The following is a 12,341-nucleotide window of genomic DNA, read 5'->3' on the forward strand; positions in this document are numbered from 1 at the left end:
ATTCCTATTCATATATCCATCCAGATGTCTTTTAAATGCTGTAATTGTACCAGCCTCCACCACTTCCTCTGGCAGCTCATTCCACACACGTAACACCCTCTGCATGAAAAAGTTACCCCTCCAGGCCTTTTTAAATCTTTCCCCTCTCAGCTTAAACCTATGCCCTCTAGTTTTGGATTCTCCTATCCTGGAAAAAAGACCTTGGCTATTCACACTATCCATGCCCCTAATGATTTTATAAACCTCTCTAAGGTTACCCCTCAGTTTCTGACACTCCAGAGAAAAAGCCTTGGCCTATTCAGCCTCTCTCTAAAGCTCAAACTAGCAACATCCTTGTGAATCTTTTCTGAACCCTTTCAGGTTTAACAACATCTTTCTTATAGCAGGGAGACCGGACTTGCATGCCATATTCAAAAAATGGCCGAATCAATGTTCTGTATAGCACAAACATGACATCCCAATTCCTATTGTTAGAAACAAACTCAATAAAATTAGCTGAGACCACCAAAAGCTGGAAACAAGGCAATTTATTTACGAACTTGCAAGTAAGGGCATCAAATGCATTAAGCAAATGAGCTCTGAGCATTGGAACATGTACATAGTTATATCCCTGGTGCTGCTTGAGATAACTTCTCCCACCCCCTTATCCTACCGAACAGCTTCACGGCCGCTACATGACTTCTCTTTATCTAAATTAAAACCCTCTTCTGTTTCCTGCAACATACGCTGTAACCGCCTTGCAAAACCACTGTCATATGTCTGCAGATGCAAGAAGCCAGTTTTAACTATCACTCATCTGAATTTTTATAGCGCCCATATCCAGTAACTCAATTCTTTGCAGAAACAACACTTTTTACAGACATCTCTCACAAGTGATTACACAAGCCAAGGCTTTTAAAATTTTTTTTACCAAAAAAAGAGGCATTTCCTGCAGTTTCGCGTGCAACTGCCCGCAATTCAGTTACTGCTGGGACATGTTGGGATAAGAGAAAATGAGGTCTGCAGATGCTGGAGATCAGAGATGGAAATGTGTTGCTGGAGAAGCGCAGCAGGTCAGGCAGCATCTAGGGAACAGGAGAATCGACGTTTCGGGCATTAGCCCTTCTTCAGGAAGAAGGGCTAATGCCCGAAACGTCGATTCTCCTGTTCCCTAGATGCTGCCTGACCTGCTGCGCTTCTCCAGCAACACATTTCCATGTTGGGATAAGACTTTTGTCACATGCACTTGTTATCTTGCGGTCCATAGTCGTTTCTCCGTTTTCTTTGTTTACACTCGGCCGTGCCCAAGCTAACCACACCCTGCCCCGACACCATTTTGTTTAACATATCAATTTCAAGCAAGCTAAAATGTACCATTCTTTCACCTCCAACCCCAGCAACATCTTTCCTGCACACTTTCAAATTTTGCAACATCCTTCTCATTGCGGGGAGACCGGAATTGAACGCAGTATTCTAAAACCAGCCCAACCTAATGTCCTATGGGCGGCACGGTGGTTGGTGGGCGGCATGGTGGTACAGTGGTTAGCACTGCTGCCTCACAGCGCCAGAGACCCGGGTTCAATTCCCGCCTCAGGCGACTGACTGTGTGGAGTTTGCACCTTCTCCCCGTGTCTGCGTGGGTTTCCTCCGGGTGCTCCGGTTTCCTCCCACAGTCCAAAGATGTGCAGGTCAGGTGAATTGGCCATGCTAAATTGCCCGTAGTGTTAGGTAAGGGGTAAATGTAGGGGTATGGGTGGGTTACGCTTCGGCGGGTCGGTGTGGACTTGTTGGGCTGAAGGGCCTGTTTCCACACTGTAAGTAATCTAAATCTAATCTAAAACAGCTGCGGCTGCACAGGATTTAGATTACTTACAGAAGTAATCTGTAAGTAATCTAAATCCTGTGCAGTCGCAGCAGGATCTCCCAACTCCTAAGCTCCGTACACTGACCAACAAAGGCAAACGTACCAAATGCTGCTTTCCCTACCCAGTCATTCCTGACGAAGGGCTCCTGCCCGAAAATGTCTGGGATGCTGCCCGACCTGCTGTGCTTTTCCAGCGCCACTCTAATCTTGACTCTGACCTCCAGCGTCTGCAGTCCTCACTTTCTCCTTCTTCACCACCCTTGCCTACCTGCGACTCCACTTTCAAGGAACAGTGAACCTGTAAGACATAAGAGCAGAAATTAGGCCATTCAGTCATTCAATCATGCCTGATATGTTTCTCAACCCCCATTCTCCTGCTTTCTCCCCATAACCCTTGATCCTCAAGAACCCTTTTATCTCCGTCTTAAATAAACTCAATAATCTGGCCTTCACAGCCTTTTGTGGCAACGAATTCCTTAGCTTCCCCACTCTCTGGTTGAAGAAGTTTCTCCTTATCTCTGTTCTAAAAGGTCTTCCCTTTACTCTAAGACTATGCCCTCAGGTTCTAATCTCTTCTACCAATGGAAACATCTTCCCAACATCTACACTGTCCAGGCCATTCAGTATTCTGTATATTTTAATTAGATCCCCTCTCATCCTTCTAAACTCCATAAAGTATGAACCCAGATTCTTCAAGCATTCCTCATATGCGAAGCTTTTCCTTCTTGGGACCATTCTCATGAACCTCCTCTGAACAGGCTCCAGGGCCAGTACATCCTTCCTGAGAAATGGGGCCCAAAACTGTGCATAATACTCCCAACCTGCACTTCAAGGTCTCTTTGTTTGGTAACACTTCCCAGGGCCTTCCCATTAAGCTGTACAAGCCCTGCCCAGTTTTGCTTTTCCAAGATGCAGGACCTCATTCCATCTGCCACTCCTCGGCCCATTGTCCCGTCTGATCAAGGTCCTGTTGCTCTCTGAGGTAACCTTCTTGGCTGTGTCCACTACAACACCAATGGTCGGTGTCACGTGCAAACTTAGTAATCACACCTCCTCAAAATATTTCAAGCAAGTAGTTGACGTGGAAATTAAATCGACTCGACTCAAATGCTAGCAAGAGCAAAGAAAAAGTTTATTTTAGGCCTCTGCAAAGGGACCCGATACATTTGCAAAACGCCTCACGTATGAGGCGCCTGATAGCTTTCCCATATTTCCTTTACACTATAATTCACTTCTCTTTATCAACACCTCAAGGCCAGGAGCTTGGAACATTTGAGCTCCTTTCCATATATGGAGTTGTTTTTCTCATTCCTTGACTGTTGATATGGTAGTTTACTGGCCTTGTAAGCCTGCTGGGCATTACATCACTTTATTGTAATGTTAGGCATCTCCAATAACACAGTATTGTATCTGAGCCGATGTGGTGCCGACATACGTGTGCTCTCTTGCTCGGCAAGCAGTAAGGTTACTGCATGTGGGACCAGTAGGGGTAATTCACCATAGCCGACTATGTCCCGGGACGCTACAACAGCCTTTTCAGCTGCGGCCCCGGCTCGCAGGCATTCAGCCAATCCTGCCGCTACGGGGTCTAGTTTAGCCGAAAAATAAACTACCGGCCTCAATCTTCCCCCATGATCCTGCAACAGCACAGATGTCATGCAGCCACGCTTTACATCTACCGTTTGTACAAAAGGCTTGTTTGGATTCAGAATCCCCAGTGTAGGTGTAGTTTGGAGCGCCTTTTTCAATTCAACAAAGGCACTCTTGGCCCCGGGGTTAAAACAAGAGTCTCCAGACTCCTGCGTGGAGCCTCATTATATATGGCTGGGGACTCGCAGTAACCTTGACAAAGTCGGGTGAAAGTATACGATTTCCCTTTGAATGAGAAAGTGAACCAGAATTGACTCTCTGGGTGCACCGGTTCCACTAAAGAAGGCATTTGCTAAATCCACAACAGAGAACCATTTACTGTCCGGTGGAATTTGAGCCAATATAATATAGGGGTTGGGAACATTTGGGGCACATGGGACAACAGCGTTATTGACTGCCTGCAGGTTTTGAACAAACCTCCATTCCTCCGGTTCACTGGGAATGTTTGCCTTTTTGACTGGAAAAATGGGGGTTCTCACCGGTGAGTTTTCACAGGGGGATTATCACTCCAGCCTTTAGGAGGGATTCAAAGACTGGAGTATTTCCTTCCTCAGCCTCGGGTTTTAACAGGTATTGTGCTCTGCAAGGACGATACTCAGACTTCGGGGTTATCCTTATGGGTTCACAGCCCCACATCATGTTTGCCTTTTGCCCACAACTCAGTAGGGACCCTTCTTAATCTTGGGTCTGAGACTTCTACCTTAGGAAAACGCCAGGCTACCCTGCTAGGCTCTTCACGGCTAGCGGGGGTTACCTGGACTGCCCCATCTGTCGGAGTTAGCCAACTTAGTTTCTTCCTACATGTCCGCATATCTGCATTGAACCAGATACCCACATCATCCCTGAAGACCCAATCTTTCGTTCTCTGTGCCGTTAGTACCCATGGTCCCAAATCCTGCCACCTGTCGCTGGACGCCTTCGCTAGTGACACGTGAGGAAAAGAGCTTTCCGCGTCAAAAAGATAGGGTCTACTTGCCGTTACAGATACTTCAGATAAGTTCACACTGACTGTACATCACTCCAATAAAATTCGTACAATAACAACTGATCTGGTTTAACCAATCTCCTGAAACAATCCTTCCCATATGATTCACCAGGGCCATTGTGGTGTATGTGTGCTGTGCAGGAAGATCGGTGTTAAAAGGATTAACATAGTTACTCGCTTCCAGGGCGAGTGAATCACTCAGTGAACTTATCACGCACTGGCTTAATCACCACTCATAGACATACAGCGGGGTTGTGGGTTGTATTTTACAGCCTGCACTGATAAATCTTCTTTTGGTCTGACCTGCAAGCACGTCAGGGTACTGAGCAAATCCATCCCCAGTCTCACCATGAGATCCTGAGCCATCAGATTTAAAGGATAGAATTCCAATAACCGCAATGAGAATTGGAATGTTTCCCCATTACTGGTTTTGCACAATAGGGATGCGGTTAATCTCTCTCTCATCATGACTCCTGATGCACCCGTTGAGTTCAGGAACCTTCCAACTCTTTATTGGCGTCGACTCCCTGAACTGGCTTGGTTTAAGGGCTGAATAATGTTGCCCCTGTATCAACCACAAGGGTACCTGGTGTACCTTGCACCCCTATAACATAGGGGCGGCACGGTGGCTCAGTGGTCAGCACTGCTGCCTCACAGCACCAGGAACACGGGTTCGATTCCAGCCTTGGGCTGCTGTCTGTGTGGAGTTTGCACGTTCTCCCCGTGTCTGCGTGGGTTTCCTCCGGGTGCTCCGGTTTCCTCCCACAGTCCAAAGATCCAAACATGCTAAATTGCCCATAGCGTTAGGTGCATTAGTCAGGGGTAAAAATAGGGTAGGGGAATAGGTTTGGGTGGGTTACTCTTCGGAGGGGTGGTGTGGACTTTTTGGGCTGAAGGGCCTGTTTCCAAACTGTCGAAAATCTAACCTAATCAAACGTAGGGATTGACTTGTACGCATCATCGTTGTACTGAACATGGTCCATAAGTCTCAGTGCCCGTAAGGTTAGTAGAAGAGATTAGCATAAGCGAGTCTTCGTTGCTAAGCATAAAGGAACGAGGCTTACCTGTTCCTTGTGGGCTGCCCACCTTCACCTCCACCTCAGCGTTCCCCCCCGTCAGTCACCCTGCTGTCCGGCCTCCAGGGCTGACTCAGGCTGTCTGTGCGAGCACTGTCTCGCCCGGTGGTCCCTTGCTCCACAAACAAAGCACCCGCCAGACCTACCTCTGCCAGCCCCTCTTCCTCTGGCGCGACCTCCACCTCTGCTCCTCTCTTTTCCCTCCCTCGAACGGCTGGGTGACCATTTACATCAGAGTAAGCTGAGCTTCACGTGCTTGCTGTACCATCTTTAGTTTCCGCTTCTCCTTCTCTTGGGCCGGCAGTCTTTCAGCATCGACCGCGTGTAGTTCTATCAAATTCAGCTTTCCCGTGTCCCAGGTAATACGTGTGTCTTTTACCTTTTTCGCTATTTCTTCCTTCATTCCATTGATGAAGCTGTTCCTCGGGTGGTCTCAGTCCACTATGTTTGTTATGGACTTCAGTGAGGCACGTAAGGTATTGGGACACTGTCTCACCTTCTTGTTTGGTCATGTCCATTCGCACTGGGCATACCTCCCTCCAGGTGGTCGCCAACGCTGCGACAAATGCATTAAAGTCCCTGTTCCACTCCGCTTGTGGGTCGGCTGCTCTGGCACCGATGTTTGCAGCTGGCCATTTACACCGAAACCGGGTGCCGATGTCACCAAAATCTCGTCCCAGGAGACGCCTCGTTTCACGTGGACGTGGGACGGAACTCGACACAGAACTTTGTCACTCCTTCGGCGACCCTATTCCCTCCAACCTCGCGTGGGTCAGGCAACTGCCCGTAGGCGCTTTCCAAATCCTTCCTGGTCCGCGGTCAGTGGACCAACGTTGGGTGCCCATCTGGACCTGCAACTTCAACCATTGGGGCTTGCCGAACCACCGTGCATCGGTACTCTCGCTGTCTTACTCACCGTCCGTCGGTGGGGCGATTGCGAGCAGGCCCTGGATGCCTTTCCCTCTTGGTCCGGCCAGCCTCATTTTGGGCTCCTGGCTTCAGTTGGTTGCTAGTACGATATGCTATCGGTGATCCAGCAGACCCTGAGGCAGCAGCTGCTGACTTGGGACCTTCGCCAGGCGGATCTCGTAGGGAGGCTGCAGGTCTCAGAGGGCAGTCATCAAGGTCAGGATCTGGAACAGACTTAAGACACTGTACAGCTTCATGAGGTTGTTTTCTGCGCGCATCTGCATGTGTGCTTGCGTTTGCATGCATATTTGACCTGTTTTTTACTTGAGATTTCCTTTTCCTGACATTAGCCTCAGCCTCCCACATGTTATGAGCACTCCAATTCACAGGTTCTATTTTTCCCTTCCTTTTCTCCTTCTCTCTCCCCTCCAACCACCTTTTACTAAAACTTCCTTCCTCCAGAAAACCACATTCCTTAATCCACGAACCTAACTGCTTTACAGATTCTGGGCTGTAATTATTGAACATGTATTGTATTTATGACTGGCCATTCCAAGTCCTGTGCGGACTCTCCCTTTGTTTGCTCTTGCCGGAGCCCAGCTCTTGCCAGAGAGTGCTCAGCTCTCTCTCTCTCTCTCGTGATACCGTTATCTTTTCCCTTTGACTTGCTTTTACCTTCGGAGGTCCCCTCTCACATTGGGCACGTCGGCCTTAATGCCTTGGTTTTTGTAAACCAAGAAACCACATACCCGGTATGTCTTTGGCGAGTCCAACCCAGCCAGTGGTGGTTCCAAGTCTAAAACCACCCTTATACTTGCTGTCTCTTAAGCACTCTAGAGACGGCAATCTTTTCCTTTGAGTTTTACTCTAATACCGTGCGAGAGTTCATTGGACCCTCTTCCTGCTTTATTTATCCTCTTAGAATGAGTCTCTGTGTTAGGATTACTTAAGCCACGACTCTTACCCCGACCCTATTCGGTTCGGACCCCAGCACTGGGGAGATCCACAGATTCCCAGTCGTCTCCTGTAAAGGGGCCAATTCAGCGCATGAGCTGGCGCCTGCACCTCCTGGGAATCTTCAGAACCTCACCCAGTCGCGGGATCCCAGACAAGCCCCCACGTTTACTGTCGTGGAAATTAAATCGACTCGACTCAAATGCTAGCAAGAGCAAAGAAAAGGCTTTATTGTAAGCTGTGCAGGGGGCCCAATACACTTGGCAAAAACACCTTATGTAAGGGGCCTGAACAAGTTTCACATATCCTCTTTATACTACATTTCACTTATCCTTATCACACGCTCAAGGACACGAACTGGGAACATTCAAGCTTCTTTCCACGAATGGTGTTGTTTTTCTCATTCCTTTGCTGTTGATATAATTGCTTACTGCCCTTTATGTTTTCCCTGACTCTTGCTGAATCTGACTGTTTGCAAGACTTGCAACGCCAAGCTGTCTGCTTCCAAAATTCAGCAAAGTCAGGCTGTCTACTTAAAACCTTTAGCAAAGTACTCTCTTTCAGATTTCACAGTAAATGTTAGTTTTCCACTACACGTCCTTTCAGTATTTACCCTGTCCAGCCCCTTAGGGATTCTCATGCTGCTTCTAAATGTCTTTTAAGCCTTAGTGACTATGTACCTGCATCCGCCACTTTCTCAAGACGTTCATTCCACCGTTTCCCGTGTTAAAAATAAATTTGCCCCCTCGGCTCTTTTTAAAATCTTTCTCCTCTCACCTTGAAAATATGCCCCCCGCATCTTGAAAATCCCCCACCCTAGGGAGAAGACATCTGCCGTTCCCCTTATTTAAACCAGATTTCCCCCCCCCCCCCCCCGAATATTTTATAAATCTCAGTAAGGTGACCTCCCCATAGCTCAAACTCTGCATTTTGGACAAAACCGTGGTAAATCTTCTCTGAGCCCTCTCCTCATGGACTTACCGGTTTGAATACTAACTCAGCAGATCAGTTGCCAGTCATTCCATTGAGACAGAATGCAACTGGTAGGAGACAGATGTTCATATTGTGCACACCCTCTGCAAGCAGGAATTTTTCACTGGGACTTGGTTAGGAATGGCGGCCAGGTTATTTGCAATCCCCTGTAACTTGGAAACTGCAGTCTCTGCCGCTCTGGGGTTGGGTGACCCTTGATATATGTGTATATATCATTGATGAATGCACACACGTGTGTGTGTGTATATATATCTCTGCAGGTTCAAGAAAGCAGCTTACTGCTATCATCTTAAGAGCACCTAGAAACGAGCACTGAATTCCCTGCACAGCGATATCCACGTCCATGAGTCTGGCAGTCAGCTGCTTTCTTGTACGTCGGCCCACCGTTCTATTCAGGAGGGACCTTTTAACCCACAGGCAGAGAGGGGACGGCGATTATATTTCCAAGTCAGGGTGGTGAGTGGCTCGGAGGGGAACTTGAAGGTGGCAGTGTTCCAGTGTACCTGCTGCCCTTGGTGGAAGTGGGTTTGGACAGAGCTCTCTAAGCATTAGGCTCTTGATGTCCCGAGGCCCTGACGCGCCACACACTGTGGACCAGCAAAATTTTATTCAGCGCAGTACAACACCATCTTTGGAGAAACGCTGAACGCTCCTCGGCAGGCTTGCGAGGCGTGTCCAGGGAAGCTCTCCCTGAACAAAAGAAACGGTCCTTCCTTTAGACTAAATCTTTACATCACAGTCAGTGAAGCCCACAAGACGACCCCCCCCCCCCAGTCACTCCCTCAGTCACATGTCACTCGTGACACAATGCGGTAACCACCTGACCTCCAGAAACAATGTCACGCAAATCATCCCACAGTGGCCAGATCTGGTGTGAATTATATATACTGTGTATACGTACTTTTTAAACTGCAGGTTGTAATCAGAATTCCAGCTATAATGTTATTACTGCCTTCTGATTGGAGGATGAAAATGTAAATAGGCTTTTGAATGGCCATGTAAATGCCTCTGCATAGGAGATGATAATGCAATTTCTTACAGTCCATCTGTAAGCCAAAGGCATCCCAACCTAGCGTCAGGACATCCCATTTCCTCCAGTCGGCAGAGCAAGTTAACTCGTTCATATCACGTAAGGAGCCTTCAGTGCGTCTTGTAGATGGTACACACTGTTGTGACTGGTGAAGGGAGTGGATGTTTGCGGATGTGTGTTTGATGTTCATAGGACCCTTACAGTGTGGGAGTAGGCCATTCAGCCCATGGAGTCCACCCGACCCTGCAAAGATCATCACGCACAGGCCCATTCTCCCCCCCCCCGCCTTATTAGATTAGATTAGATTACTTACAGTGTGGAAACAGGCCCTTCGGCCCAACAAGTCCACACCGACCCGCCGAAGCGTATACCACCCAGACCCATACTCCTACAATTAGCCCTTCACCTAACACTGCGGGGAATTTAACGTGGCCAATTCACCTAACCTGCACATCTTTGGACTTTGGGAGGAAACCCATGCAGACACGGGGAGAATGTGCAAACTCCACACAGAGAGTCGCCTGAGGCGGGAATTGAACCCGGGTCTCTGGCGCTACGAGGCAGCAGTGCTAACCACTGTGCCACCGTCCCTGCAACCCTGCATTTCTCACAAGCTGACCTGCCCCGTGGACGCTACGGGGCAATTTAGCGCGGCCAGTCCGCCTAACGTGCACAGCTTTGGAGGGAACTTTGCGTATATGTGGAATGGTCCGTTCTGAATTTTCATCACGCACTGACAGTGATTCCTGTAACCTCCTTTTTGCAGTGGATGAGAAGGAGAGGACGGACAAGCAACAACGTGACCCGGTCGCTCGGATTTTGTCAGGAGCTGCGCATCACTCAGCGTTTGGGTGCAGCAGGTGAATTGCCTCTCTGGGGAAACTACCTCAACCACCAGCTCGTCTGGAAAAGCACCGCTGGCTGTGGCTTGGTTACACCGCACCTCTCAGGGCAAGGAGGAACGCGACCTGTCACCTCTGTCCGAGCAGAGCTTCGTCTGGTCGTCAAGGGGTGACCGTCCACCCCGAAGGTTCGAGCGGCCGGTGAGGAGGGAGAGAGTGAGCAACGCTAAACGCTGGCTGGTTGTTCCCGCTACGTCAAGGCATAAGTGCGGACCGCGGAGAGAGACCCCGCCATGAAAAAACCGTGGAAGTGTGAGGACTGTGGCAAAGGCTTCCGAGCCCCGTCCGAACTGGAGGTCCATCGGCGCATTCACACCGGGGAGAGACCCTTCACCTGCTCCAAGTGTGGGAAGGGGTTCATCCGGCTGGCCAACCTGCAGTCGCACGAGCGGGTTCACGCTGCCGGGCGGCGCTCGACCTGCCCCCGCTGCGGGAAGGGCTGGGAGCCGCCCGCCAAGCGGGCTTCACCGCCAAGTGCCGACGCCTGCTCTGACTGCAGGGCTGAGCTGAGCCGGCCCCCGCCTGCCCCCGTCCCTCCCCCTCCCCCTCCCCAGCGGGCTGGCGCCAAGGGGCCGCGGCCGTTCGTCTGCCGGCAGTGCGGCAAGGCCTTCACCTGCTCCTCCAACCTCTCCCGGCACCGGCACCTCCACTCCGAGCGGCGGGCGTTCCGGTGCCCCGACTGCGACCAGAGCTTCCGGCGGAGCACCGACCTGTCGCGGCACCGGCGGGCCCACACCGGCGAGCGGCCGTTCGTCTGCTCCAGCTGCGGCAAGGGCTTCGTCGACCCCGGCAACCTGATGAAGCACGAGCAGAGCCACACCGGCGAGCGGCCCTTCCCCTGCCCACAGTGCGGCAAGCGGTTCCCCCGCTCGGCCACGCTGCTGCAGCACCGGCGCACGCACACCGGCGAGCGGCCGTTCGCCTGCGCCGAGTGCGGCCGGGCCTTCACCTGGTCGTCGCACTTGCAACGGCACCGGCGCACCCACGCCGGCGAGAGGCCGTTCGCCTGCTCCAAGTGTGCCAAACGGTTTACCCGGTCGGCCCACTTGCTGCGGCACCAGCAAGTTCACAACTGAACCCCCCCCCTCTGCCAATTGCGCAGCTTTCCCCTCTTGAGGATTGGCGTTCCTCGGATTGAAACCTGACAGCTCCTGGTTTTATATTCACCTCCTGCGGGGACAACGTTCGCTGCTTTACCTTGGGGGAGGTGTGTTTGGGAGGGGGAAGGTCTGGACCATTTTTTTTTTTTGTCACCCGCGGGAGGTTGGTTATCACTGGCCAGTCTGTGTTGCCCCCCCATCCCGAATTGCTCCACAGGGCAGTTCAGAGCCAACTACGTTCCTGTGGGAGTCTGGACTCTCAGGTCAGCCTGGCAGTTTCCTTTCAACAGTTGGCTGTAGATTCGTGGTCATTTTTATCGAACTCAAATGTCACGGCGGGATTTGAACCTGGGTCCTCAGAATATCGCTGGGGTCTCTCAATTACACTGGCACCATCCCCCCACCTTTTTCCTCCGCTACATCGATGGCTGTATCGGCTGAACAGTTCATCAACTTCGCTTACGCTTTTTATCCCCATGTCAAATTTACCTGGACCACCTTGGACACTTCCCTCCCCTTCCTGGACCTCTCCATCTCCACCTCCGGTAACCGACCAACCAAGGACATCTCCTACAAACCCACCGACTCCCACAGCTACCTGGACTGCACCTCCTCCCACCCCCGCCCCCTGTAATGCAACAAGGGCAGAACCCCCTCAGTCCTCCCCTTGTACCCTAGCAACCTCCATGTACATAGCATCAGCCTCCTCCACCATTAGGGGATATATTTCCCTCCCCACCACTATCAGCGTTTCGGAGAGACCATTCCCTCTGCGACTTCCTTGTCAGATCCATGCCCCCCACCACCATCAGCCCACACCCCACTCCTGGTACCTTCCCCCGCCACCACAAGAAGTGCAAAACCTGTGCCCAGGCCTCCCCCCACCTCCCCTCCTTCCA

The 12,341-nt window shown here is 50.8% G+C and overlaps 1 protein-coding gene across 1 annotated transcript in view; it reads left to right on the top strand.

Moving 5' to 3' along the window:
- LOC122543661 (zinc finger protein 814-like) overlaps positions 1-12,216 on the top strand; it is a 20,393-nt gene extending 8,177 nt beyond the window's left edge. Inside the window, exons 2-3 of the mRNA XM_043682475.1 lie at positions 10,207-10,300; positions 10,550-12,216. Coding sequence (XP_043538410.1) covers positions 10,207-10,300; positions 10,550-11,418 — 963 coding nt within the window. The 3' untranslated portion in view covers positions 11,419-12,216. The remainder of the gene's footprint in view (positions 1-10,206; positions 10,301-10,549) is intronic.
- Positions 12,217-12,341: the final 125 nt, after the last annotated feature.

Source organism: Chiloscyllium plagiosum, chromosome 44 (assembly GCF_004010195.1).
Source record: "Chiloscyllium plagiosum isolate BGI_BamShark_2017 chromosome 44, ASM401019v2, whole genome shotgun sequence".
In the NCBI taxonomy this organism is placed as follows: domain Eukaryota; kingdom Metazoa; phylum Chordata; class Chondrichthyes; order Orectolobiformes; family Hemiscylliidae; genus Chiloscyllium; species Chiloscyllium plagiosum.